Source organism: Oryctolagus cuniculus, chromosome 16 (assembly GCF_964237555.1).
Source record: "Oryctolagus cuniculus chromosome 16, mOryCun1.1, whole genome shotgun sequence".
Taxonomy (NCBI): domain Eukaryota; kingdom Metazoa; phylum Chordata; class Mammalia; order Lagomorpha; family Leporidae; genus Oryctolagus; species Oryctolagus cuniculus.
In genome coordinates, this window is record NC_091447.1 from 67,151,589 (window position 1) to 67,175,398 (window position 23,810).

Here is a 23,810-nt window from a genome sequence, read left to right on the forward strand (position 1 = left end):
TCTGTCTCCCATGGGAGCGTTGGGGACCCAGCTCCTTGAGCCCGTGCTGCCTCCCAGGGCACTGCCCGGCAGGAAGCTGGAGCCAGACGTGGACAGGGAGCCGGCATCGTGGTGCCGCGGGCAGGGAAAGCGGTCGTCAGCGATGCCGGCATCCCCCAGGAATGTGGCCCATGCCTGGAAAAGCAGCCCGAATGCTTGAACTCCTGCCACCTGTGCGGGAGACCCGGATGGCGTTGCAGCCTTCCAGCCTCATCGCAGCCATCTGGGGAGTAAGCAGGTGGATGGAAGACCTCGCTCTCTAACTCTGCCTTTCAGAAATGAGTCATTAAAAATAGAAATGGAGCTGGGTGGGTGTCCCCAGTGGCATCGGAACTGCTATTTGAATCCTGTTTTTTTTATTTGGTTTTATTTGAAAGGCAGAGTAACAAAGGAGACGGAGATAGGTCTCCATTTTCTTAAAGTGTTTATTTTGTGGAAGAGTAATGGGGAGAACTCTTCGATCTGCTGGTTCTCTCCCCAATGCCTGCGCTAACTAGGGCTGAGTCAGGCTGAAACCAGAATCCCAGACCTTCCTCTGGGTCTCCCTCCTGGGTGGCAGGGGCCCACCACGTGCTGCCCTCCCTGGTATGTCGGGGCGCTGGATTGGAAACACTAGCTGGGACTTGAGCTGGCGCCCTGACGGGGGATGCAGGCGTCCGAAGTGGTTGACCCGCTGCCCCTCTTACCCGTGTTCTTGCTGGTTGTAAGCTGAGGGCCATTCCCAGGCCATCCCAGGTTCCCACGAGGCTGCCTCTTCCTTGGATTATGGCCTCCCTGCTCTGTCTTCAAAGCCGGTGGCCATAGGCTGAGTCCTTGCACCTCCCTAGCAGGGCAGCTGGGAAGGTTCTGTGCTCATACGGACTCCAGTGATTAGACTGGGCCTCCAGGGATCATCCGGATAATCTCGCCATCTCAATGGCTATAACCTTAATCACATCTGCCCAGGCTCCTCTGCTCTGGTCCGGCCGGTGTCAGGTGTGACATCTTGGATCTATTGTCTTCTATTGTCCTCAGATAACATCTTGGGTGGTCCCTCCTCACCTGCCCTGGAGATAGAGTTCCCCTGTCCATTGTGGCTCACTCCCTAAACAGTCAGGGCTGGGCCAGACCGGAAGCAGGAGCCAGGAACCCAAGCTGCTGCGTAAGCCCCGGCGGCATTGCAACGCCTGTCCTGGAGCCGGCTGTTCACCCCAGGCGCTCTGATGTGGGGTGCGGGCGTCTCCACGGCTCGCCCAGACGCCAGCCCCAGACTCTTGACTTGCGGGACGGCCTTCGTAGTTGGCTGCTCTCTGAGCTCTTCCCTCTGCCTGGTTCGGGGCCTGCTCAGCCCTGACCTCCTGGTTGTTGCTGTGCGCTACCTGCACGAGGACACATCCCAGAGTTTGCGGAAAGCGTGTGGGTCTCGGTCTCCTCGCGCTCCAGCGAGCTTCGCATTCAACGTTTCCACGAACTTTGAAGTGCCCTCCTGTGAGTCCGTGACTAATCTCTGAGGGAAGCAACGAGGAATGAATCACGAGATCGCGGCTGGCAGGGAGCCGAGCGTGTGTCCTCCGAGGCCTCTGCTGGGTCCCTGCCGTCCGCGTCCAGTCCTCGTGGTTACGAGCAGATCGCAGGTAGGCGGCGGCATGCCCAGTGTTCTGGGGAGAGGCTGGATTCGAGGTCCCTCCAGCAGGCGGGGAGGGCAGGCCCGCCCGGCTTCGCCACTTCCGTTCTGAGGCCAGGCAGGTTCAATCCAGTCTTCCCGGGCAGGCGTTCAGGCGTTCGTCTCCTGAAGCTCCCTTTGTTTCAGTCCTCGCTGGGCAGGGTTGGAAGCACTCACACCCGCGGGTGCGTCCTGAGCCCCCAAGCGGGAGGCGCCTGCACTCTGAACAGGGCGCGGAGGCGGGCCCTGGGGTAGCCTAGCATCAGGGGACTGCAGCTGGGAGGGAGGAGCTGTGTCCTGACCACAGGTTTGAGGGATGACAAGGGGCGGGAGGTCCCACTGTGGCAGTGGCATGTATGCCTCTGGCTGGAAGTGCCCGCTGTGCCACTGACCACCAAGGGGTCTTCCTGGAGCCTGCCACTGCCAGGGTGGCATGACTGTGGCTTGGAAGGGGCTCTGTTTGGTTCTGGAAGTTCCTCGTTACAGTGGTGACATCCACTGTGTCAGATGCTATTTGCCAAGTGTCCTTTGTTCAGAAAGGCCTTGCCTGCCACTGCCTGCCTGGTGGCGCCCACGTCTGGTCACCCAGCTCCTTACCTGGTACAGGGCCTGGCACACAGTACGTGCCCGCAGTTGAGAGTGGTGTTGGAAGTAGGAAGCGGGGACCAGGCTCCCCTGCGTCACTTGAGGGTATGACGTGGGGTCTACCAAAGCCCACCACTCACATCCCCGGCCTTGCTGCCTGCACGTGGCCCCTGAAGGCCAGCGGGGTGAGCTGGCACCTGATCTGTGCGTGCCAGGTGGGAGCTTGCGGAGATGACGGGCCTGGTCCCTGCCCAGAGCATCCTCGCAGCACAGACAGACGCCCCCCAGCCGTTGGAGCTGTTGTCGCCCTGCAGCCAGTGGTCTACCCCAGGCTAGGAACGGTGTCTTCTCTTCATTTCCCATCCTGTGCCTCCGGAGAGGGGAATTGCTAATTCTCAGTCATCAAATCGGGCCTGGTCTTCCAGCCAGACCCGCCCCACCCCGCCCCGAGAGCGATTAGGGACTCACGTCCCAGAGGATGAGGTCTCGGGGCTCCGAGGCACAGCTGGCTTCTCTCGCCCTCTCTAGCGCCCCTGCACATCTCTGGGAACAGGGGCTGGCTGGGCTCCACAGCATAGCCCTGGTCCCGGGCTCCTGACACGGGCCACGCGGTGGCACACCCTCCGCAGGCCCCTGTCAGCCCCAGCTGGAGAGAGGCCAGCTGAAGGTCTCTAATTTACAGAAGGCCCCAACCTGACCTGCCGCTGCCTCCCAGGATCTTCAGAAACAGTGCTTATTCTACCAGGGAGCCCCGTAGCCTCTCACCATCAGAAAAGTGACCCCGAAAGGGGACCTCCTCCAGATCAGATGACTTTTTGTTAAAATTTACTCAAAGCAGTCATGGGGGGTGGGGGTGGGGGTGACAGAGAAACAGTCTTCCATCCACTGGTTCATTCCCCTAATGGCTGTAATGACTGGAACTGGGCCAGGCCAAAGCCAGGAGCCAAGAACTCCATTGCAGGTCTCCCCACCTGGGTGCTGGGGCCCAGGTGCTTGGGCCACTTCCTTGTTACCTTTTCCAGACACACTAGCAGGGAAGTGGAGCAGCTGGGACTCAAACCTTTGACACGGGATTCTGGTATTGTAGAGTAGCTGGCCCCGCAAATGACTTCTTAACATGTGGGCATTCGTGTGGAACATTCTAGACATCAGAGGGGAAAAACCACTTTTGGTAATGCTCATGTGTGAAACGTGTCTTTAAAATTCTTGAACTGTGGCAATGACTTTGAGGTGAACAGAGTTGCTAACAAGCCTCGTCTTTGTTTCTTGTTCCAGGCTCAAAGATTTGGAAAGAGACAGCCTGACAGAGAAGGTAATGCCTGCCTTCAAATATGCTCACTCCTGAGGTGACTGTTCCAGATGCTGTAGCTCCCAAAGAAACTTGCCCAAGTGGAACTGGCTCCTTTTCCAATAGTTTTTCTTAAAATCTCTGAGAGGTGGAGTTACAGAGAAAGACAGGGTCTTCCGTGTGTGGATTCACCGCCCAAATGGTCACAACAGCCAGGGCTGGGCCAGGTCGTGGGTGCAGGGGCCCGAGCTCTCCGGCCGTCCTCTGCTGTCCAGGCACAGTAGCAGGCAGCTGGATGGAAGGCGGACCAGCTGGGGCTCCAACCAGTGCTCACGTGGGAGGCCAGCATTGCAGGGGGCAGCTTAACCTGCGGTGCCACGACGCTGGCCTCTGCCACGAGGTTTGGAAGATGGAAGGTCTTGTCCAGTGTCCCCACACTGTGCTGCAGATGGACCAGCCTGTCTGGGTAACAGTGTCTTCAAAGGCACACTTCTACTCTGATCCACATCGGGACAGATGGAGTCTCTTATCCAGAATGCCTGGGGCCGCAAGTGTTATTGAGTATTTTGGGCTGTTTGTAGAAGCTGTTCCATGTGTACCTTCTACACATGGCCTAAAGGTAGTCTCACATACTGTTAGTACATCTGGATTCCAACTGACGCACCAGGGGGTCAGGGTGCAGCTTTCCACCCGTGTGGGCATGCTAGCACTCGGTGCCAGATTTTTGAACATACCAGACTTTTGGGTTACGGGTGCTCGACCTGTGTCTGTCTCCATCTTTTTTAGATCTATTCATTTCAATGGCAGATGACAGAATCTCCTGTCCCCTGGTTCACTGACCAGATGGCCACAATAACCGGATCTGGGCCAGGATGGAGCCAGAACTCCACTGGGGTCTCCCATGTGGGTGGCAGGGGCCCAAGCACTTGGAGCCTCAGCAGGGAGCTGGATCAGAAGCCCGGCAGCTGGAGCTCACGTCTGTGCCGTGTTTAACCTGCTGCACTGCAGCACTGACCCTCCATCTTGCCCCACCCCCCTTTTACTTGAAGGGCGGAGTGACAGATCCTGTCTGCCAGTTCACTCCCTAATGGCCCCCGTAGCCAGTCCTGGGCCACACTGCAGCCAGGAGCCAGGATCTTCATCTGGCTCTGCCATGTGGGGGACAGGGGCCTGTAGACTCGGGCCATCTTCTGCTTTCCCAGGCACATTATCTGAAGATGAGCAGCCGGGGCTTGGGGCAGTGCCACGTGGGATGCTGGACTTGCAGGCAGCTGCTGGACCCCCTGCACCACAAAGCTGACTCTCATCTGGCTTTTTTTTCCTTAAGATTCATTTTATTTGAAAGGCAGTTTACATATAAAGAGAAAAGATGGAGAAGTCTTGCACCCTCTGGTTCACACCCCAGATGGTTGCAACTGCCATGGCTGGGCCAGATTGAAGCCAGAAGCTTCTTCCAGGTCTCCCATGCGGATGCAGGGCCCCAGGGTTTGGGGGCATCCTGTGCTACATTCCCAGGAACCTTAGCACGGAGCTGGATCGGAAGCGGAGCCGCTGGGACTCCCACTGGCTCCCCACATGGATGCTGGCGTCACAGGGAGTAGCTTTACCCATTGTGCCACAGCGCCGGCCCAACCCTCCTAATCTTCCTGTTTTCTCCACTTTGGAGATGGGAGTGATGTGACCTCAATAGAAACGTCACAGCCCTGTTGCACAAAATGTTGAGTTTCTCGGACCGAGACGGCACTGCCTGCCGCTCCGTCGCTGAGGCGTGACCAGGCAGCTTCGTGCGCCGTGTGCCCTCGCCCGGGAGTGAACAGCGTGTGGGGTTGGACTGCTAACGCTGTGTCCTCCCCTTAGGAGTGCGTGAGGGAGAAATTGAATCTCTTGCATGAATTTCTGCAAACGGAAATAAAGAATCAGTTGTGTGACTTGGAAACCAAGTTGCATAAGGAAGAACTCTCCGAGGTAAGTCGGTGCCCGGCACCTGGGCTTCTAGAAAGACGTCCGCACCCCCTCCCCGGTGCCCCGGCCGCCCAGGGGGGCGGAACCCCCAGCTCTGCTTGTTGCCTGATGATTGTGAGGGAAACGTGCGTTTCCCTGTTCTCTCGCTGCCACTTGTTTACATTCACTGCTACCTAAATTATCCTTTCCTGCTGTAGGAGGGCTACCTGGCTAAAGTCAAATCCCTTTTAAATAAAGATTTGTCCTTGAACGGAGCTCACGCCTTGAGCCGAGACGCCAACGGCTGTGTAGGAAACGGGAGCCAGGCAAGCGGCGAAGAGCGGAGAGCGGGCATGGCGGAGCCCAGCAGACCCCCCAAACCCAGCGCCAAAGCTCGCACGCCCAGGAGAAGCAAGGCCGATGGCGAGCCCAAGAGTAAGGACCCTGGGCTTGTGGCTGACCTGCGCCCAGTCCTGCCCCGGGGCAGGATTCGTGTGGACTGCTAACCTAGAGCTGCGTGGGTGGTCCCCAGTTCAGGCTTTTCCTTGTTGGGGGCGGGGGTAGGTGACTTTAGTCTAGCTTTATCTTTGCTTTTGGGAGGTATGGAAGTGATGGGCTCTCAGGAGAAAGCGCACTGGGCATTTCGGTTTCCCCTTGGGCTGGTGACAGCCGGCACGATGCTGTGGCGGCAGTCGCGGCTCCTGGTCAGCCCCACGATCGCTAGGGTAAACAGTGACATGTCCTGAATGTTTCTCCTTTTCAAGACTTGCTTACTCTTTCGAAAGGCAGAGTGTGCTAGAGGGGATTAGAGAGCGAGTGCTTCTATCCGCCGGTACATCCCAAGTGGCTGCAGTAGGCAGGGTTGGGTCAGGCCAAAGCCAGAAGCCAGGGACTTCATCCCGGTCTTCCATGTAGGTGGCAGGGACCCGAGCCCTTGGACCGTGATCTGCTGCTTCCCCAGGCAGCTGCATAGGAAAGAGTACCCGAGACTCGAAGCCGTGCTGATACGGAGTGCCAGGGTCCCAGCAGCCGCGTAACCCACGGTGCCCCGGTGCTGGTCCCTCACCGTTCAGCACCTCATGTGAGATAGTCCACACTTGTTCACAAGTCACCTGACAGAAAACCTACTTGATTTTCCAACTGTAGGTTTATTTAAGTGTCCCAAGCGCATGTGAGGTAGGCAGGTGAAAGGGCCTAGGACTGGATCGGGGGTCTGGTTCTCAGCACTTCATCTTGTGATGGTAGAGGGGACGTTCTGGTTCGTTGTCTGGTTCAGGCTCCTCCTAGGAACCCGCGGGAAACGGCTCAGCGAGCCGGCGGTGCCGCTGCTGGTGCTGGCAGGCTGGTTACTGACTGGAACAGAAACTGAAGGGCTCTGGCCTCAGCTCCTGGCTCCCCGCGGCACCTGGGTAGCGTTGAAGGACTGCACGCTGGCTGCGGGCCCACCTGTTCATGGCAGCTTTCTCTTTTTCCCCTGAAACAGTGGAAGACTTACCGAGCCCCATGGTGACGAGGAGGATCACCAGGCAGACCACCATCACGTCTCACTTTGCCAAGGGGTCAGTACATAGCGGATGGGCCGCTGCCGCCTCTCGGGGCCAGCTGCCTTTTGGTCGAGTGTAGATGGAGTTGGTGGGGTGTGACTTGGCAGTCGGGACTTCAGTACCACATGGGTTTTTATCTGGCTTTGAGACATCTGTGAGTAGCATTTCTGAGGACGTCATCCCTTGTCTTTACCCTAAAGATCATGGCTTCCTTCTAATGACTTGGAAGGCAGAGAGACGGAAGACAAACAGATCTTCCGCTTGCTGGTTCGTTTCCTAAAAGCCTACTACAGCTGGGACTGACCAGGTCAAAGCCAGGAGCTTGGAACTTTGGGTCCCCTACCTGAGTGGCAGGAACCCAAATACTTGGGCCCTCCCCTGCTGCCTCCCAGGCTGTGCATGAGCAGGAAGCCACACGCCAGGACTCGAACCAGGCACTCTGATACGGGATGCTGGTATCTCACGTGACTTCACTGCTGTGCCAAATATCTGTCCCTTAGCAGGCTGTCTCATAAAACGCAACACAGAGGGGCCAGTGTTGTGGAACAGCAGGTAAAGCCACCACCTGTGGCGCCGGTAGATCCCATAAAGGAACGGGTTTGCTTCCCGGCTGCTCCCTTCTGGCTGCTCCACTTCCGATCTGGCTTCTGGCTAAGCGCACCTGGGAGGGCAGCTGGGAGGCCCCAACTCTGGGTCCCTGCACCCGTGTTGGAGCAGGAGAGCTGGAGGGAGCTCCTGGTTTCAGATTGGTCCAGCTCCGGCTGTTGTGGCCATCTGGGGAGTGAACCAGCCGGTAGAAAATGTCGCTCTTCCTCTAACTCTGCCTTTCAAACAAATCTTTGAAAAAATCAAAAGTTAACACTGCTCGTGCCAGGTAAAACGTAAGGACGTCTTTCTATGAAATAGACATACGTAATTCACGTTCCTGTTGACCCATTTGTGGTAAGCAAGCCATGTAGCAGACAGGCAGCTGGGGCCGGAGGCCTGGTCGGACTCGGGTCTGTTTGGCGAGGCTGACTTCCTCCTAGGTGGCTGTCAGGCCTGCGGGTCCCCTTCCCTGACACCAGCAGCCACGGAGGAGCGTCCAGAGCCGTGACCGCTCGGGGCTGGCTCGATGGCGGCACCCAGTCGAGCAGAAGCCTCTGGGCGTCCTGGCCTCGGGAGGCCCTGGGAGGGAACTGGCCTCTCCATCTAGGTCCTGAGTCAGTGTTGGGAAGGAGGAGCGTAAGTCAGATGGGGCCCCCGGGGGATCTGGGGTCTCTGAGCTAAGCCAGCCTCTCTCCGTGTGACAGCCCTACCAAACGGAAGCCCGAGGAGTTGGAAAAAGCCAAGTCGGATGAGTCCGAAGAGGAAAAGGACCAGGTAGGGTGGCCTCGGCGCCTCGGCTGCACTTGCGGGGCTGGATTCGCTCACCGTGCCCTCACGTGCGAGCGTCGTGTGGCCAGGAGCCTGTGGGGACAGCCAGTGGGAGGAGTGTGAGCGCAGGATTTCTGAGGGCCTGACTTGAAGGCATCGGCGCGCAGCATGGGGAACGTGGCAAGCTTGAACCCTACAGGGCGGGCCGGGACTCAGGGGGCCCCAGGAAGAGTTGCTGCTGCAGCTCCCGCCCATCTAGGGGCGAAATCTTGGGTCCCACGTACTCGTATGTATTTGCACTCGGCTGTTAGGGGCTCCGTGTCACCTGGTACGAGAGGTCCCGTGCACCATTGGCCTGCTCTCCCCAGTAGTGACATCCTGGGGACTATAATGGCAGCAGAACCGGGTGCAGTCTGTAGACTGCTCACAGGGCGTGCGTGTGCATGCGTGTGTGTGCGTGTTCCTCTGCGGTCCCAGGTAGGGATCAGAAGGTACAGGACTATTTGCCCACATGCTTTCATCCTCTTTCAATCGGACACAAACACGAGGACCCCCGAGCTAGCCGGGAAGCCTCGTGAACTTGGACAGCAGTGGGCTGGGTGGGCTGCTCAGCTGAGAAAGAGCCAGCGCCCATTGGGGTTGTCACTGTCACTGCCTGGTGGGAATCCCCCACGGCCACCTGGGATGCTGTGAGGTTCTAGAACTCCTGACACGAGAAGGGGGGCCTGGTCCTTTGCCACTGGGTCCCTGGGCGGTCTCCAGGGGCCAGGAGCTTGCTGGCCCCTCCTGGGCCTCGGCTGGTCTAGAGGGAGGCGGCGCATCAAAGGTGGGCGGACCATTGCCCAGAGCGGTCTGCAAATGGCCAGCCCTGCCCCTCCTCCCCGCCTTGTTGTTCGCCACGTCCTGTGTGTTTACCTTGACTCACGCCTGTGGTGGTATCTTCCTGGGAAGCCAATATCTGGTGTTTGTTCTTCCCAACCCCACACAGGAGGAGAAGAGACGGAGAGTCAGATCCACAGAACGGTAAGAGCGGTTACCACGCCCTTTCTGTTCTCCGCATCCGACTTCATTGCGGAAGTTCGTTTCCTGCAGGGTTTAGAAACGAGAGCTTTATGGTGCTCCGTGGGAGCCACAGCCCTGCCGTGAGGATGCGGAGTTTGGGGTCAGATTGTGAACTCCAGTCTGCATTTTTTTGGGAGGCAGAGAGGCGGAGACGGACACCTTCTACCTGGTGGTTCACTTCACAAATGCCTGCGACGTCCAGGGCTGGGCCGGGCCCACGCCAGGAGCCCGCAGCTGAATTGGTCTCCTGCGTGGGAATGAGGGGCCTGAGTAGTTCCGCCGTCACGTGCTGCTTCCCAGGGTGTGGGTCAGCAGGAAGCTGGACTGGAGCCGGAGCTGGGGCTGGAACCCAGGCACTCCAGTGGGGGATGTCGGTGTCCCAGGAGGATGCCTGTCCCCAGTGTGACAAGTGACAGAAGTGACTCGGGCGAGCGGCCCGTGTAGCCAGCAGCAGGTGCAGAGATCACACTCAGTCCTGGATGTCCAGCGAGGCCTCTGGAGATGGGGACGGTGTTTGGGCTGGGAGAGGGAGACTGCTGGAGAAAATGGATTCCAGAGAAGGAGCCCGCGTCAGTCACCCTGGCTGTGTGTCACTTTGTCCAACAGAGTCCCTGAACCTCTTCCTGCAGAAGAACCGGACAACACGACCCCAGGAACCCTCGCCGTAGGGGAAGAAGAGAGACGTGATAGAGTAAGTCCTTGGCAACTTCGCCTTAACCTCAGAGCGCCCACTGGGGTCCAGGGGTGGGGGCAGGGTTATGGAATATATAGGAGCAGAATGACTGGCTGATCATCAAAGTGGCCTTGACTTAGCTTAAACAGAACTGCATTTGCTTCTAAGATTTATTTGAAAGGCAGAACGCTCTCCTGTCCGCTGGTTCACTCACCAAACGGCTACCAGGACCAGGGCTGGGCCAGGTGGAAGACGGCAGCCTGGAACTTGGGCTGACACGGGCTGCTTCCCCAGGCGCATGAACAGGGAGCTGAATTGGAAGCAGGGCAGCAGGGGCTCGAGCCGGCGTGCTGATGCGGGATGCCAGCGGTGCAGGCAGTGGCCTAACCTGCAGTTCGTCAGCCTTGTTCTGATTCGCCACGTGGGAAGTGGATTCTGGTGGTGGTCAGAACCTCAGGGTCGGGCGTGGGCATCAGGCAGGCCTCTGCTACTTAGTCACTGACAAGGTCTTCATGAGGAGAACTTTCAAGTTATTTCTCTAGAAATAGACGGACAGAGCTCCCACTTCCTGGCTCATTCTCCGCATGGCTGCAGAAGCCAGGTCTAGGCCAGGCCAAAGCCAACAGCCAAGAACTCCATCCGGTCTCCGACTGGGTGGCAGGGTCCCGAGTACCTGAGCTGTCCTCGCCTGCTGCCTCCCGGGGTGTGCATTGGCAGGAAGGTGGAGCTGGAAGCAGAGCTGGGGCTCCAGCCCAGGTGCTTGGCTGTGGGAGGCGGACCTCCCAGGCAGCATCATTTTTTAAATTTTATTTGACCGAGTTAGAGACAGAAAGGTCTTCCTTCTGTTGGTTCACCCCTAAAATGGCTGCTACGGCCAGCGCTGCGCCAATCCGAAGCCAGGAGCCGGGCGCTTCCTCCTGGTGTCCCATGCGGGTGCAGGGCCCAAGCACTTGGGCCATCTTCCACTGCCCTCCTGGGCCACAGCAGAGAGCTGGCCTGGAAGAGCAGCCAGGACTAGAACCAGGCGCCCATATGGGATGCTGGCGCCGCAGGTGGAGAATTAACCAAGTGAGCCGCGGCGCCGGCCCTCAGGCAGCACTTTAACTCTGTGTGCAACACGAGCCCCACAAAGAGCTCCTGGGAGGCGCCAGATCCGCAGCATGGTCTGGACGTGACGCTGCGTTCTTGTCTGAGATCAGAGCTGCTGTTTCCCCAGAACTCTGGCTCTGGAGGTCCTGGGCCACGTGGAGCCAGGGTCCTGGAGACCTGGGGGCTGGGGCACCTGGGGGAGGGCAGAGCTCCGTGCTGTGCTGCGCCCCCGGGGGACTGAGCAGGCTGTGCAGGGGCTCCTGGACCTGCCGCCGCCGGGGGCTTGTCCTCTGTCCCTGCAGCTACACGGCCCGCGGCCACAGGTGCAGGCAGCTCCGGCGGGTTTGCCTTCCCCTGTTCCCGCTCTTGGAATCTCTTGCGGTAGGAAGCTGCACTCGTGTCTCCGAGCACCACTGGCCTTTCTGCTTTCGACCAACTCCCTTGTGTGCAATTTCTGAGGTTAAATTTGCTGAGTCACTGTCTCGTGAGGTGAGGTATGTCTAGTTTCTGGCTCGCGCTTCTTTTCCTGGAAAAGCAGTGATGGAGAGCTCCGTCTCCTTGCTGGTTCGCTCCCCAAATGGCTGCAGTGATGCAGGCCTGAGCCAGGAGCCTGGGACTCGCTCCTGGTCTCCCAGGAGGATGGCAAGGGCCCAAGTCCTTGGCCCTTCGCCCAGGCACAGTAGCAGAGACTTGGGTCACAGGTGGAGCAGCCGGGACTTGTACTGGTGCTGATACTGAATGCCTTGGATGCCGGGGTTCAGGCGGCAGCTCAGCCGGCTGTCGCAACACCGGCCCGTGTGCGTGGCCCTTTAAGCCCAGGCCGTGAGTGCTGCTGGCCATGTTGGAGACGGAGCTGCTTGTTAGTCCTCGTTTGAGAGGTGATCTTTCCGTGCGGTGGTCGGCACGGACGACAGTAACCTTGCTGTAAGGGCACTTGAGCCTCTGTGATCTGTTTTGTAAGACTTTCCTTCATTTCCCGTCGGCTTACTCAACTGAAATAAATTACTGTCCTCTATTACTAATGGTTACGTGTTTGGGAATGTTTATGTGTATGTTTTCAAGTTAATCAGGAACAGCCAAAAAATTGCTGTCTCAAATCTTAAAAGATGTATTTGAAAAGCAGGGTAACCAGAGAAAGGGAGGGAGCGATCCTTCTCCTGTGGGTCTACTCCCCAGATGGCTGCTACGGCCAGGGCTGGGCCCGGCTGAGCCAGCGTCCTGGAACTCCATCCAGGTCTCCATGTGCATGGCAGGGGCCCGAGCACCTGGGCCGTCGGGGAGACGGTCTTCATTCCTACCCCCAGACTGTAGGACCAGTTAATCTCGCTTCCACAGAACACTCAGTAGGTCAGGGCCAGGTGGGAGAGAACTAACCGTCCCGTGTTTCCTTACCCTAGGAAGAAAAGCGGCTCAGGAGTCAGGCCAGAGACCTGTGAGTATTCCTGGCGCGCTTGGTGCTGGGGGCTGGATGGCGGCAGGACTGTGGGAGAACAGTGGGTGGGTGCAGAGCCCTCATGTTAGTTAGGCTCGGAGTGCATGGTCAGCTCTGCCTGTGGGAGCCCAGATGGCCACGGCACAGCTTGACCCAGGCCCTCCGCCACGGCCACGTGATAGGGAAGGTGCTGGCCTTCCAGCACCAAGTGCCTGGTCTGTCCTGAACGCCACAGCCCAGCTCACAAAGGAGGTTTTCTCAGCTCATGCATGCGGAGCCTGGGTGGTTCAGGGTTAAACAGTGCCTCCAGTGAGGGCCTGCTTGCTGGTGGGGACTCTGCAGCGTCCCCGGGTGACCCTGGCGAGGGCAGCCGCCAGACACACGTTGAGGCCAGGCCTGAGTCGCGAGCGGGGCTGAGTGCCTGCCCCGAGTGGCAGGGCACAGGCTGGGGAGGTGGAGGCTTTGCAGTGGGTGATGGAGCACTCGTGGTCACACACAGGCTCAGATGGGCGCAGTCCTGTGGTCTGGCTTGTGTTCAGCCCTGGCGTCTGTGCCCGCCGGTCACATCTTGTGTCAGGGGTCTTCCTGAAGAGCATGACGTCACATGTGCCTTTGGGCCCCCTGCGAAGGGGACTGGGGAGGGGTGGCGTTGGCTCCGGGGGCTGACCGGCACGTGTGCTCTTTGTGGCAGGACACCCAAACCAAAACCCGAGGAGGAGCCCGACCAGGAAGCCGGACCAGGAACTCAGGCCGAGATGGAGGAAGAAGGCGATGAGAAAGTAAAGCGGAACCCTTGTGTTCTTTCTCCCTTATTGCTGGTCCCCTTGGGTTGGGAGATGGCATGGGGCGCAGTTCAGGTTCGAGCCAGCCCCACGTGCCGACAGGACGTGGGTCCCAGAACCCCTCTGGGCTATCGGAATCCGCGGGTGCCCGAGTCCCTGCTGTAAAGCGACATGCTGTCTCCATGGAGCCCCTGCACAGCCCATAGACTGTCACCGGGGTAACTTGCAACACCGGATGTGGTGTCCAAGCTACCTCAGTGTCATGCTGTGTTGTTGGAAATAATGACAAGGAAAAACGAATATGGATGCATTTTTTTCACATGTTTTCAGTCTGGGATTGGCTGAGTCAGCAGATGTGGATGCTGGAGGGCTGACCACCTGCGGCAGGGGAGGGGCCCTGGGAGAGGAGAGGCCGGCGAGGGTCCTGCACCCCAGGGAGGGGCACGAGCTCCTCGCCGTCCGGCTGAGAGGCTGTGCTAGGGAGATGGCGGGATGCAGACGCGCAGCTCGGGGAGCCCCAGGTCATGATCTGGGTCGGGCGCCGGCTCCCTTCTGCCTTGGTTGGCGAGGGGCTGTCCTCATCCCGATAGCGGAGGAACCAGCTGGTGCTGTCTGTCGCCTTTCCTGTCCAGACCTCTTGCCCGGGTCCCCTCGGGCTAGAGATCTTACCTCCCAGCCGGCACTGTGGGCCCGAAGGGCTTTGAGGCCCAAGCACTCGGCTTCTGATGTTGCCGACTTCTGTCTTCACACACGGTCTTGGATGTGTTGCTTCATGCGAACGCACCGCGTAGACTGCCAGAAGGGCGTCTTGGGGGTTCCTACGTGTTCTAGTGACCCGTGCCAGTGTCCTCGGTTGAATCCCTCCTGCCTCTGGCCGCGTGTCGCTCCTGACAGAGCTGACATACACAAAGCGTCCATGCAACATTCCCTGCTCCGCGGAGCTGCTCCAGGGCAGTGCAGAGACTTTGCCCGAAGGCCATATCCAGCCTCCTGCCTGGCCTGGTTTATCAGTAAAGCCTTAGGGGGACAGAGCCTCTGGCTGGCTGGCAGAGGCGAGCCGTGGTGACAGACGTGAGCGCTGGGGGCCTGGCCCTTCGCAGAAACACTTGGCTGGCCCCTGGGCGGGGAGACCCTTCTGCACCCTCTGGTGGGCAGGGACCTAAGGAAGGAAGAGTCGGAAGTCTCATCCTACCCTGTGCTGGGCCCCGGTCTCCCCGTCTGTCACCGGGGTCCCGGTGCTTTGGTGTTGGTGTCTGTGTCGCTCTGTCCCAGGAGCTGACTCCTCCCCTCCCTCCCTCCCTCTCCCCTCTCAGGACGAAAGGAGGCCCAGAAGTCAACCCAAAGACCTGTGAGTGTTCAACGCATGTGTGTCGCGTGCTGCTTGTTCCCAGAGTGCCCACGCTCATGTTGCAGGGGGCTGGGGTGACCCAGAAGTGCCCGGGCTGGCTGGTGCCGCCAGGAGCTGGATGGCTCAGGGCAGGGCCGACACCAGCTCCGACCTTGGCCCCTCGGTTTGCAGCCCCTCCCGTTAGTGCCCCTCCTTTACAGCCCCTGGAATGTTCTGCCCTGTGATAGGTATAGTTTGTCTCTCCCCTGTCCCCATACGATTTTACTTGAAGAGTGATGGGTTTCCCACTCACTGGTTCACTCCCCAAATGGTCGCGATGACCTGGGCTGGACCAGGCTGGAATCGGGAGCCCCATCGAGGTCTCCCAGGTGGGTGGCAGGAGCCCAGGCACTTAGGGCATCACCTGCCGCCTCCCAGGCGCATCAGCAGGGAACGGATCTGAAGTGGAGCAGCCGGGATCTGAACTGGCACTCCCGTGTAGATGCCGGTGTCGCAGTGGCCTAACCCACTGCCACAGCACCAGCCCTGGTTTGTCGTTCTCGGTATGAGTTGGCCAGAGTTGGCTTCTCTGGGAGAATAGCTACTGTATCTGTTCACTCAACAGAGCCGCCAAACGGAGACCCGAGGAGAAAGAACCTGAGCGGGTGAACCCACAAAGCTCTGACGAACGGGATGAGGATGAGAAGGTGAGAGCCGGGGGCCCTATTCAGTCCCACTTTATCCCCAGCGGCCCCTCGGCCAGCGCACTCGATGGATCTTAAAAACGGACACTTCTTACGTCCTTTGTCCTGAAATGCAGCGCAAAGGATAGGGTCTGGGCCCTGCCGGCGCTCATTCCCCCGCAGTGACCAGCTCGTGGCCGGGCTTGTCCTAGCGAAACCCCACCCATCCTCCTCACCCCACCCTGCTGTTGCACAAACCCAGGCGTTACTGGAATACTTAAACTGGCTCTTAAAAGACTCTGGCAGTAAACAACCACAGCACCAAGAGCAGGCGTGACATGGTGACGCTATGAGGCTGGGCTGTGGCCACGTGTCCCTCATCACCGTCGGGACCGATACAGGGTCCCTGCCTCAGTCACATGTTGCTTAAATGACAAGGAGGCTGGTTGGGTTGTGTGTTGTCAGTCTTGTCCCTGGGTGAACATGGTGGCGTGGGCCTGCGCCAGAAGCTAAGACAACGATGGCGTCGCCAGGCGGGGCGTCTTCGGGCCTGCCGTGTGTGGTGTGCGTGAGACTACTCGCGTTTGACTTGTCCCAAGTTCTCTGGTTTTCCCACTCTTACGTGGAAGCTGTAGAAGGCCGGTGTGGTTTCGATCTTTGCCAGTCGGGTCTGCCTCCCAGCCTGTCTCCTGCAGACTCCCTGACAGATAAAGGGCTTCTAATTGTCCTAGAGAAGCTGTGGGATGTGCCGGGGCTCCTGTTAGGGGCACCCAGGAAGGGGCAGTTGCGGGGCAGTGTTGGCGCTGGTCCTGGGCTCAGGTGCTGGCCGCCTGCTGCGTCTGTTACAAAGCCCTCCTGCGCGCTCGCCTTGGTTTGGACGTCACTACCTAAATCCAGTGTTTCCCTGGGAGTTGGCAGGCCGGGCCTAGTCTAGGTCTCTTTCCCCTGTTCACTGGAAGTTCTTCAAGATTTGAGAGGCAGAATTAGGGAGAGACAGGTCTACTATCCGCTGACTTACTCCCCAAGTGGCTCAAACGGCTGGAGCTGAGCTGATCTGAAGCCAGGAGCTTCTTCTGGGTCCCCTACATGGGTGCGAGGGCCCATGTGCTTGGGCCATCTTCCAGTGCCTTCCCAGGTACACTAGGCAGCTGGATTGGAAGTAGAGCAGCCTGGATTCAAACCTGGCCCTAAGTGTTTGTTTGTTTTTTTTTTTTTTTTTCAGAATTTTCATGTACTTGAAAGGCAGTGTGGGGGGAGGGGAGTACAGAGAGCTTTGGCTTCCTGGTTCACTCCCCAAAGGCCTACAGCCACTAGGCTAGGCCAGGCCAGAGGCTGGTACACCACTGAGCCTCCCCAAGGGAGTTGGGGACCCAAGCCCTCACGCCATCACCTGTCTCCCAGGCGGCCCATTAGCAGGAAGCTGGATCAGAAGTAGAACAGCTGAGACTAGAACTGGCTGGCATCTCAAGCGGTGGCTTAACCCTCCCCGCCACCGGAGCTATCCCATTTCATGTCTTTCATATTGGCCTCTCATGAATCTCCTACGGAAGTTGATGGTGCTAGGATTTTTTGATTTTTTTTTTTTTTTTTTTTTTTTTTGACAGGCAGAGTAGACAGTGAGAGAGAAAGGTCTTCCTTCTGCCGTTGGTTCACCCTCCAATGGCCACCGCGCTGCTCCGAAGGCAGGAGCCAGGTGCTTTTCCTGGTCTCCCATGGGGTGCAGGGCCCAAGCACTTGGGCCATCCTCCACTGCACTCCCTGGCCACAGCAGAGAGCTGGCCTGGAAGAGGGGCAACCGGGACAGAATCCGGCGCCCCGACCGGGACTGGAACCCGGTGTGCCGGCGCCGCTAGGCGGAGGATTAGCCTAGTGAGCCGCGGCGCCGGCCTAAAGGATTTTTTGATTCTAAGACTTCAGATACTAAGTGAATTGGGTCTCTCGCCCTTGAGCCCTGCTGTGTTTTGGGACAGTCCCACGTGCAGAGTTCTTAACTCTGAAGCTCCGTGCGCGTGTAAAATACTTACCAGTGCTCCTTTCTCTTCACTTAGGAGGAGAAGAGACGCAAAACTACGCACAAAGAACCGTAAGTCCATTTTTTGTACTTGCAGAAATACTGCACTGATTGTTCTAGAATCAAAGACAAAGGGAGCTGCTGCAGCAGCTGTGGCCACCTCCTGGGTGGGGGTGGGTGGGCACAGGACCCAAAGCCCCACTTCTGCCGTGTCGGGCAGGATCTTCCGGGTGGTAAAGACCTACTCATGCCCCTCCCGTGGCGACTGGTGCTCCTGTCGGGTGGGTCATGTGTCCTGTCGGACAGGGCTGATCCTCATCATGCAGTGATCAAAGAACAAGCACTCCTGTGTGGTTTTTTCCCCCCTAGAACTGAGAAAAAAACGGCTCGCAACAAAGTCCAGGTGAACCCCAAGGTAAGGAGTGGGCCTCTGGGGACGGGGTGGGGGAGGGGCAGCCCGGTGGGGGCCGTTGGAGCAGCCTGTCCGAGCGCCTCCCTGCTCCCTCCCTCATTCCCAGCCTCCCAAGTGCGTGCAGTGCGGGCAGTACCTGGACGACCCGGATCTCAAGTACGAGCAGCACCCCCCGGACGCGGTAAGTGCCCGCTCCTCGCGGCCTTCTCCCTACCACGGGGTGGCAGCCCCGGTGTGACGTCCCGTGTCCCACAGCTGGAGGAGCCGCAGATGCTGACGAATGAGAAGCTGTCCATCTTCGATGCCAATGAGTCCGGCTTTGAGAGTTACGAGGCCCTCCCCCAGCACAAACTGACCTGCTTCAGGTGAGGGCTGTATGCGCGTGTACGTGTGCGTGCGTGTCTGCCTGCATCACTGCGGGACGTGCTGCCCTCACGTCGCCACCTTGGTCGAGGGCCCCAGCGCCCCTCAGCTGCTAACCTGCGGCATCTCTGAAGGCGTTAGCACTCGCGGTGAGGCGCGGAGTTGCCCTTGGCGGTTGTGCCTGTGTTTTTTTGGCAGTGAAAACTGCGGGTTAAATCCTGCCGGTCCCTATCTAGAAGCTCTGTGGGTGCTGTGGATCCAGCGTGTGGGACCCCCCCTTCAAGACAAGTGGCCTCAGGTGGCCAGCTGGTGTCCTTTCTCCGAAGCGCTTGGGACTAGAGATGTTTCTGGTTGCCTCTTAGAGGAGGCAGAGTTACAGAGGGAGAGGCCGAGGAAAAAGGTCTTCACTCCCCACGTGGCCACAGCAGCCAGAGCTGGGCTGATCCGAAGCCAGGAGCTTCTTAGCCATGTGGGTGTAGCGGCCCAAGCACCTGGGCCATCTTCCACTGCTTTCCCGGGTGCATTAGCCGGGAACCGGATGGGAAGTGGAGCACCAGGGACTCGACCCAGCGCCCCTATGGGATGCAGGTGCTGCAGACTGTGGCTCAGCCAGCTATGCCACAGCACTGGCCTCTATTTTGTACCATGCCTGATTTATTAGAAACAAATTCTAGAAAATCCCCCCCAAACCATTTGTCAGCTTTTGTAGTGTTAGAACACATTAGTTTGTACTGAAGTTTCATGGTACTAAGTTGTCAGAGTTTTCTACTTGTGGCTCCAGGTGTTACACTCTGGAGCGGTTCAGGTTCCGGGTCCCCGCGGCTCAGGCTGCGGCGGCTGCCACAGACCTCCCAGGCCTGGCGAGCGGAGGCTCAGTGGTATAGGGGTCACCGTGGCCAGGGCCCCCCACGGTGGCAGGGGCTCAGGGTGGGCCTGTGCTGACCAGAGGTGTGTGGTAGGAACATTCCAGCGCAGGTGGGATGGGCGGGCCTGGGTCACACGGCCTTAGGCTAAGGCACGCTGACTGGCATTTGAGGGCTGGCCTGTGGCGTCCAAGCTGCACCCTTGCCCCTGCTCGTGGGCTGAGGCCCGGGCTCTCCCATGTCCCCAGGTCTGTTTGCTTCCCAGGCTTCCTCTGCTGCTTAGGGCCGGGAGCAGCCCTGCCTCCTTGTCCTGGGGAAGAGACAGAGCTGGGGTTCCCCCAGGTGTACCTGTTGGCAGCACTCCTGGGTCGCCTTCCTGACACATGCCTCACCCAAGCTGGGGTTCCCATGACCACTGGGATGAGCCCTCTGTGTGCGGCTGCACCCTGCACATCTGGGTGGTTGGTTGTGTCTGTCCTGTCCCACAGCCACCACTGGTGTCCAGGTCTACTCACATGTCCACGGCCATCCCAGTGTGGGGCCATGGACCTCTGACCCCTGGCCCACCCTGTGGTGCAGAGCAGATGGCCGGGCCCGCCAGCCTCCCTGCGGCACCCTCGGGACAGCAGGCTCGGAGCAGGAGTGGGGCCAGGGCCGCACCTGGCGCGGGCGCCTCGGTTCTTCGTGAACCAGGGTGTGCTGTGGGTGCGTTCCCGCAGGGCGGGGTGTCCCAGGCCTTGCAGCGTGAGGCTCAGGAGCCAGACCGCTGGGTTGCCTAGGGTCTCTAGGTACCTCTGCACTTGGCCCTGATGGCTGGTGGCAGCACGTAGGGTGTGGCCTGTGGCGACTCAGAGCTTCTCCCACATCTCTCCTCAGAGAGCCTGACACCTCCTCTCCAGGCCTCCCCCAGCGCAGGCTGTCTGTCCGTCTTTCCCACTGGACCCTACCTCCTGAGGGCCAGCCTGCGACCTGTCTGTGCCCCCCAATACGTACAAGGGGAGCTCGGCGGGAGGCATGCATTTTGAGAAACTTGGTGATCTTTGAGGGTGAACACCATGGGCTTGGGGGCTGCGCTGTGAGTCAGGGGTACCCTCTTGAGACCTGCCCAGGCCCTATGTGGGGACTCGGGTAGCCAGGCACCTCTGGACAAGAATGGCCCTTGAGGCTGGCCTGAGCAGAGCCCCCCTGCCCAGGTCCCTGGTCTGCTCGTGTTTCTGTTCTTGATAAAGAATCTGCTCCCACGTGTTGGCGCATCAGAGCAGGGACACTGTGGGGTCCCCTGACTTGGGAGGCCGTGCCCCCAAGAGGAGGCAGAAACCCCTCCTTGCTGTGCCCCCCCCCCCACCTCTGCAAGTTGTCCTGCAGCCTGCTCTAGGGCGGGTGTCAGTAACATTTTCAGGTGCCACTCAGATCTGAAGTGTCCTGACCGCGCAGATTCATAAGTGAGCAGGTGGGCGGGGGCTGAGTGGTGAGGGGCGACTGTGATGGCTTTGGGGCTTATTTCAGGTGATGCCGTCTGGAGCTGGGGAGAGGCGAGGGCCGCGGGACGGAGCGAGCAGCTGTGGAAGCAGCTGCCTTGTCACTGGTCCCTTTGTCCCCTTCAGACGTACATCTTAAGTTTCTCATTGCACTTAGGACAAAGTTCTTCAATCCATTTGTCTACTCCCCAGCTGTTCACAACAGCCAGGGGCTGGGTCGGGCTAGAGCCAGGAGCCCAGAACTTTATCCACGTTTCCCGCGTGGGTGGCCGGGACCCGAGTACTGGGCCCATCGCCTGCGGCTCCCAGGGAGTGCGTTGGGGAAGCTGGAACCCCAGGCTCTCCAGTGTGGGCGTCCCAAGCACTGCCCCGGACGCCCAGCCGTGAGGTTCACGCGTACTCTGGGCGTGCAGGAGGGAGGCCAGGTAGAGACGGAGTGAGTGGCGGACCCAGAGCTAACCTGGTACCCCGCAGCCTGAAAGGTAGCGGGGTCTTGGACTCGCCCCTGCTCCCCCCCCTGCCCTGCGCCCGCCCACCCCGCTGGCTGCTGAGCGCGCTCTCCGTCCCCTGTAGCGTGTACTGTAAGCACGGCCACCTGTGCCCCATCGACACCGGCCTCATCGAGAAGAACGTGGAGCTCTGCTTCTCGGGTTCAGCGAAGCCGATCTACGAGGACAACCCGTCGCAGGAAGGTGCGGGGGTGTTCCGGGGCGGCTTGGGGCAGATACTTTGACAAGAAGCGACACGAGAAAAGCTGTGCCCTTTAGAAGGCGGGCCGGAGACTGCCATGAGCAGCTGTTTGTACAATCACTTGGAAGAAATGTCAAGGGAGCTGGGCGTACTGCCTCCTGGGTTTGGTTTTGTCCTCTAGTGTGTCTAAGAGGCAGAGACAGATCTCCCAACCGCTAGCACGTTCCCCAGTACCCTCAGCGACCAGGGAGCTGAAGCAGAGTTGAACTCGATGGCAGTCTGCGACATGGGTGGCAGTGGCCCAGTGGCCTGAGCCATCACCTGCCCTGCAGGGTCTGCACTGGCAGGAAGCTGGAGTCAGGAGCCAGAGCTGGGAAGGGGCCAGACACCCTGATGCGTGCGTGGTCACCCTAAGCAGTGTCTCGGCCACTAGGCCCAGCGCCCAAGCGCCCGCTCCCTTGTGGCACCTGATTCATGGCCTTTTGGGAAACTTCCCTGCTCTTGCTTCTAGGCGGTGTCAATGGCAAGAACCTTGGCCCCATCAACGAGTGGTGGATCACGGGCTTCGATGGCGGGGAGAAGGCCCTCATCGGCTTCAGCACCTGTAAGTGTGTGGCCGCCGTGGGCGGGGCTGGGCTCAGTGCTCTCTGCAACCGTGAGCGTCAGTGGACAGAAACACTCGCCACGGTGATGGGAGCCTCGCCCACGTGGAGCAAACCGGCGCCTCCGCCTCCCCGCAGCGTTCGCCGAGTACATCCTCATGGACCCCAGCCCCGACTACGCGCCCATCTTCGGGCTGATGCAGGAGAAGATCTACATCAGCAAGATCGTGGTCGAGTTCCTGCAGAGCAATCCCGACTCCACCTACGAGGACCTCATCAACAAGATCGAGGTGGGGCGCTCGGGCCCCGGACGCGCAGCCTCGCCGCCGCGGCACAGCCTGGCCTAAGCAGTCGGGAAACTCCCGCTGTCTGTCCTTCCTTCCAGACCACCGTTCCCCCTTCCTCGCTGAACCTGAACCGCTTCACGGAGGATTCTCTGCTCCGCCACGCCCAGTTTGTGGTGGGACAGGTGGAGAGCTACGACGACGCCAAGGACAGCGACGAGCAGCCCATCTTCCTGACCCCCTGCATGCGAGACCTGATCAAGCTGGCCGGGGTCACCCTGGGGCAAAGGTGAGACCCGGCAGGACGGTGCCGGAGCCCAGCGGCCTGCGCCGCCTCCTGGTCTGCTGAGACAGGGGCCCCCTGTCCCCACAGGCGGGCGGAGCGGCGGCAGACCATCAGGCATTCCGCCAAGGAGAAGGACAAGGGGCCCACGAAGGCCACCACCACAAAGCTGGTCTACCAGATCTTCGACACCTTCTTCGCCGAGCAGATCGAGAAGGATGACCGAGAGGACAAGGAGAACGCCTTCAAACGCCGGCGCTGTGGTGTCTGCGAGGTACCGCCGCGGGGCCTGCCCGGGACCCTGGCAGCGGGAGCGGGGAGGGAGAGCTGGTGCTCGCGCTGTCGGCCGGAAGCGCAGGGAGGGGACGGGGGACGCTGTCGCTGCTGCTGTTGCCACCGAAGGGCCTGGCTCGGGCCTGGCTCCCCGCGGGGCGTTGGCTCTGCCCAGGGGGAGTGCGCGGGAGTGACCGCCCCCCCAGCGGGCAGCTCCCTGCTGCCTCGGGGCTGCAGGGGAGTTTGCTGGACTTGGAGCTGAGGCCTTTGAAGGCCTCCCTTTGTGAATTCCCCGTGTCCGTGCGTGTGTCCGTGCGTGTGTCCGTGCGTGTGTCCGTGCGTGTGTCCGTGCGTGTGTCCGTGCGTGTGTGTGTCCCCCACTCTGGAGGAGCTAATCCCCAGCCGTGTAACCAAGGCGTCAGGTGGATTCTGCTTCTCCGCTAGGTGAGCTGACTTCAGGTGGCCACTCAAACACAGACACGCAGCCGCTGCCCCAGAGCCTGCCCTCCGGCTCTCCGTGCCTGTTGCGGGTTTGTGTGTCTCCACCATTCCTGCCTGGTGTTCAGTGTTCTCACGTGGTGCAAGAGTCCTGACAGTCCTTCACTTCCCGCTTCCGTTGTCTGTAGTGGATGTCCCGTGTTGATGGGCCAGGTCGAGGCGACTCCTCTTGACTGGCCTAGTGTGCGGCACCCCATCTGCAGGGGACTCGGTCCAGGGCCCCCCCCCCCCCAAAATCCACGATGCTGCAGTCCCTTCTCTAAAGCGGTGCAGTGCTGGCATGGAGCAGAGACCCCGCCCATGTCCCCCCGGGGCCCCACAGCTCCTGGTGCCGGCGGTGCGCCCTGACTAGGGGACCTGCGGCGCGTCCTCGGCAGCTTTCCTGGCGTTCTCGACCCGGGTTGGCTGCGCTGCTGGCTGTGGGAGCGGCAGGTGCCGGGCTGCCGGGTCTCGCCGGGTGACTAATCCGACTTGGCCGCCGGAGGCAGCTTCTGGGTGATGAGTGACGCGGCAGCGTCGTGAGCCAAGCCACTCGTGCGCGTCTCCACTTAGAGCGACTGGGGTGCGGCTGGGAGCACCCGACTCGTGTCGGGACGCGGCTCCCCGCTGC

General features: G+C 59.8%; 1 protein-coding gene across 3 annotated transcripts in view; it reads left to right on the forward strand.

The window, feature by feature from the left end:
- The window catches only part of DNMT1 (DNA methyltransferase 1), a 43,448-nt gene that overhangs the window by 8,403 nt on the left and 11,235 nt on the right, over window positions 1-23,810 (forward strand). The window contains exons 1-21 of one of the 3 annotated variants that reach the window (XM_070059154.1): window positions 1,634-1,652; window positions 3,542-3,578; window positions 5,412-5,519; window positions 5,714-5,930; window positions 6,979-7,054; window positions 8,332-8,401; window positions 9,384-9,418; window positions 10,064-10,148; window positions 12,617-12,651; window positions 13,343-13,430; window positions 14,747-14,781; window positions 15,386-15,467; window positions 17,492-17,526; window positions 17,824-17,869; window positions 17,973-18,047; window positions 18,122-18,231; window positions 21,144-21,262; window positions 21,772-21,864; window positions 22,001-22,152; window positions 22,248-22,435; window positions 22,520-22,703. In XM_070059154.1, coding sequence (XP_069915255.1) covers window positions 5,849-5,930; window positions 6,979-7,054; window positions 8,332-8,401; window positions 9,384-9,418; window positions 10,064-10,148; window positions 12,617-12,651; window positions 13,343-13,430; window positions 14,747-14,781; window positions 15,386-15,467; window positions 17,492-17,526; window positions 17,824-17,869; window positions 17,973-18,047; window positions 18,122-18,231; window positions 21,144-21,262; window positions 21,772-21,864; window positions 22,001-22,152; window positions 22,248-22,435; window positions 22,520-22,703 — 1,590 coding nt within the window. In that variant the 5' untranslated portion in view covers window positions 1,634-1,652; window positions 3,542-3,578; window positions 5,412-5,519; window positions 5,714-5,848. Of the gene's footprint in view, window positions 1-1,633; window positions 1,653-3,541; window positions 3,579-5,411; window positions 5,520-5,713; window positions 5,931-6,978; window positions 7,055-8,331; window positions 8,402-9,383; window positions 9,419-10,063; window positions 10,149-12,616; window positions 12,652-13,342; window positions 13,431-14,746; window positions 14,782-15,385; window positions 15,468-17,491; window positions 17,527-17,823; window positions 17,870-17,972; window positions 18,048-18,121; window positions 18,232-21,143; window positions 21,263-21,771; window positions 21,865-22,000; window positions 22,153-22,247; window positions 22,436-22,519; window positions 22,704-23,810 lie in introns of those variants that run through there. The other 2 variants (XM_070059151.1, XM_070059152.1) reach the window with 2 other exon arrangements.